General features: G+C 61.3%; 1 protein-coding gene across 1 annotated transcript; it reads right to left on the reverse strand.

Moving 5' to 3' along the window:
- Positions 205-2,865, reverse strand: LOC8062929 (DELLA protein DWARF8). Its single transcript, XM_002466549.2, has one exon. It carries the CDS (start codon positions 2,606-2,608, stop codon positions 725-727), a length of 1,884 nt encoding a protein of 627 aa, XP_002466594.1. The 5' UTR covers positions 2,609-2,865; the 3' UTR covers positions 205-724.

The following is a 3,368-nucleotide window of genomic DNA, read 5'->3' on the forward strand; positions in this document are numbered from 1 at the left end:
GCAAAGTAACGAGATGTTTCCTTCATTAGCAACCGCAGTACACATCGGCCATGGCTACCTCTACGAGACTGGAGGATTTCTCACAGAAAGGATGGGCAACACAAAAGCAACCTTATCTGTCCTTCTGATGAGATGGTAAATCTAAATACTCCTAGAAAAGCAAAGCAATTCCGCAAATTCCAATCCGAGGAGTACATGAGGGAATTCACAATACGGAATGCTACAGCATTACGATCATCATCATTACAGAGGACGAATAGGCCAAGAATCGTGTACATGATGATGCAAGAAGCATTCGAACAGATGAACATAGCTAAAGTTCAGATTGGATGCACTGTATACAAAATTCTCATTCGAGCTAACGAAATCCGGTTCGTCCTTATTGGATATCAGCGCTTGGGAGGAATTACACATAATAATAATAATAGACATTTAAACATAACAATAGGGGCTACGGGCTACCATAGTTGACGGATTGAAGCAACGGGAAGAGAGGGGGATCGGAAACAAGAACGAACACAGGCCCGATCCGGTCGGAGTCAAAGTGTCCAGTCCATCTCATCACGCCGGCGAGAACCGTGGCCCGGTCGCCTAATAACTGCAATTCATTCAGCGTTCATTGACGTCTACAGCTTCAACTGCGCCGGCGAGCTCGGGGAGGCTGCGCCATGCCCGGGGCCGGGGGACGTGTGCCTTGATCAGCGTCCAAAACCCCACCCCATGATCACGGAGCGGCGAGGCGCCATGCCGAGGTGGCGATGAGCGGGCGCGTATGCCACCCCAGGGTCAGGCACCCGTCCTTCTCCTCCACCCTGTACCCGTCGCCGCCGTTGAAGAGTGCCAGCAGCGTGCTCGCCTGCTTGTAGGCATTGGAGCCCAGGTGCACGGGCTCGAACCCGGAGCCGACGAGGCGGCCGCGCCACTGACTCAGCGTCTCGTGGCGCTCCGTGCGCTCCGCGCCCTCACATGCCACAACGTTGCAGATCTGCCGGCCCAGGTACACCTCGGACATGACCTGGTCCGTGCCGCCGGCCGCGGCCGGAGAGGCATCGGTGGATTGGCCGGAGCCGGCGCCCTCGAGAGAATCGAACATGGTGGAGTAGTAGTGCAGGGACTCCGTGAAGCGGTCAAGGAATGTGCCGGAGTTGTGGTTGGCCTCCTGCTCGACCACGGTCACGATCCTCGGCCGCACCGCGCGCACCGTGCCCAGGACCTTCTCCAGGGCGCCGGGCTGAGCGAGCAGCCGATGCAGCTCGAACACTGAGTTGACGGCGATCACCTCGGGCTCCTCATCCTTGTCGTCCCCCTCCGGTTGCAGCATGAACGGCTCCAGGTCAGCGAGCGTGGCGGCGACGAGGCCACGATACTGGAAGTCGACGCGGATGGTGTGCGCGAACTGAGCAAGTTTCCAGCCCACCTGTTGCAAGGCGTCGGTCTCGTCGTGCTGCGGTGGGCCGACGCCGGTGAGTCGGAACGATGGGGGGCCGCCAGGACGGAGGGCGAGGGCCTGGAGAAGAGCCGGCCACTGCAGCCCCTGCTTGATGCCGAAGTCGACGACGTGGACGCGGCGGCAGCCGGCGAAAGCCTCGAGGATTGCCTGGTTCGCGGTGAAGTGGGCGAACTTGAGGTAGGGGCAGGACTCGTAGAAGTGCGCGTGCAGGAAGTCGGCGACGGCGGCGTCGAGGAGGGAGGTGTCCGGCGTCGGGCGGAAGCGATACACGCGGCGGGCAAGCGCCTCGCCGAAGTAGGCGGCGACCTTGCGCATGGCACCGCCCTGCGACGAGGCCAGCATGGGGATCTGCTTGACCAGCGCGTCCGCCGCAGAGAAGTTCTCCTGCTGCACGGCCTCCGCGCACGCCAGCAGCGCGTGCACGAGCCGGATCCCAGCCTCCTGCGTGTCCATCACCACCACCGGCACGGCGGGCCCGTTGGCCGCCGCGGGCGCCTGCGTCGCGGGCGGGGCAGCCTCGACCACGGAGCTCCTAGTGCGGCCGCCATCCATGGATGACGACGAGGAAGACGAAGACGACGTGCTGCCGCCGCCAGTCCGCATCCGCTTGGGCTCCCGCGTGGAGTCCGTGGAGGACGGGTCGGCCGACGCCACCGCCACCGGCGAGGGGATCGGCTTCAGGGCGTAGGTGCTGCTGGACGAGTCGACGGCGGGCGGGAGATCGAAGTAGCCAGCACCGGCGGCGGCGCCACTTGTGACGGTGGACGAGGTGGACGCGAGCCTCGGGGCCGGCGGCGTCGTCGCGGGCGGGAGCGGCGGTGGGGGCGCGTTGAGCTCGGACAGCATGCTCTCGAGCCAGGACGACAGGTCGGAGGGATTGTAGTGCACGGTGTCCGTGGCGAGGTGCGAGATGAAGCCGTCATCAGCGGTAGCGCCGGCGCCGCCAACGCCGCCCATCCCCATGGCCATCTCGAGCTGCTCCAGCTTCTGTGCGACGTCCGCCATATCCGACGAACGCACCTTGTAGCCGAGCGAGGCCAGCATCTCGTCCAGCTCCTCCTCCTGCTCCCCTGCCCCCGCCGCCGCCACCATCATCTTGTCCTTGGAGGAGCCCATGTCGCCGCCGCTCCCGCCGGCGTCTTGGTACTCGCGCTTCATGATCTCGGAGCTACAGGCCTAGCTAGCCAGCGAATAATTGCTTGCGCGCCTCGGTTTCGGTTCTGGGATAGCTTGGGATTTGGATCCAGGGTTGGGAAGTGGGAGTGGTGAAGGGAAGGGAAGGGAAGGGGAGGGGGAGGGAGGAAGCGGGCGAGAGAGGGGAAGCGAGCGAGAGAGGGGAACTAGTAGTAGTAGTAGTAGCGGCAGGCGAAGGCGGCCGCGAACGAAGGCAGGCATCAGCCATCAGGTGATGAGAGAGGAAGGCATCTATCTATAGTCTCTCGCTGCAGGTGGGGGCCGTGGCAGGTCCCTCCTCCAACGCGCGCACAGCGTTGGATCGATGGACGGATTCGCCGCGCCCGTCCTTTTCACCAGACAAACTTCACCATCCAGTTAGAAAATCCTCCGCCCACCACCCCAAAGATCGCCACAAATTATAAAAAGAGGGCGATGAGAAGTGGGGAGCTGCGTCCACGGCTCACTTCTCCATCTTGCAAGCCTTGTCAAAAAAAAAAACTTCTCCATCTTGCAAGCCAATGGCGAGCCGAACTTTGTAGCTTGTGGAACTAAACTCTGTAGTTCAGCCTGCGGCCAGAGAAATGCCGCGAGTGGGGAAGGCGCCTTGGATACCAGGCGAAATTCCCCATATATCGACCGTCGACGCAATTATTTAAAATGAAATGATGCAGCCCACCCTTTGTTAGGCCTTGTTTAGTTCGTCCTGAAAACCAAAATTTTTTCAAGATTCTCCATCACATCG

This window comes from Sorghum bicolor, chromosome 1 (genome assembly GCF_000003195.3).
Source record: "Sorghum bicolor cultivar BTx623 chromosome 1, Sorghum_bicolor_NCBIv3, whole genome shotgun sequence".
NCBI lineage: Eukaryota > Viridiplantae > Streptophyta > Magnoliopsida > Poales > Poaceae > Sorghum > Sorghum bicolor.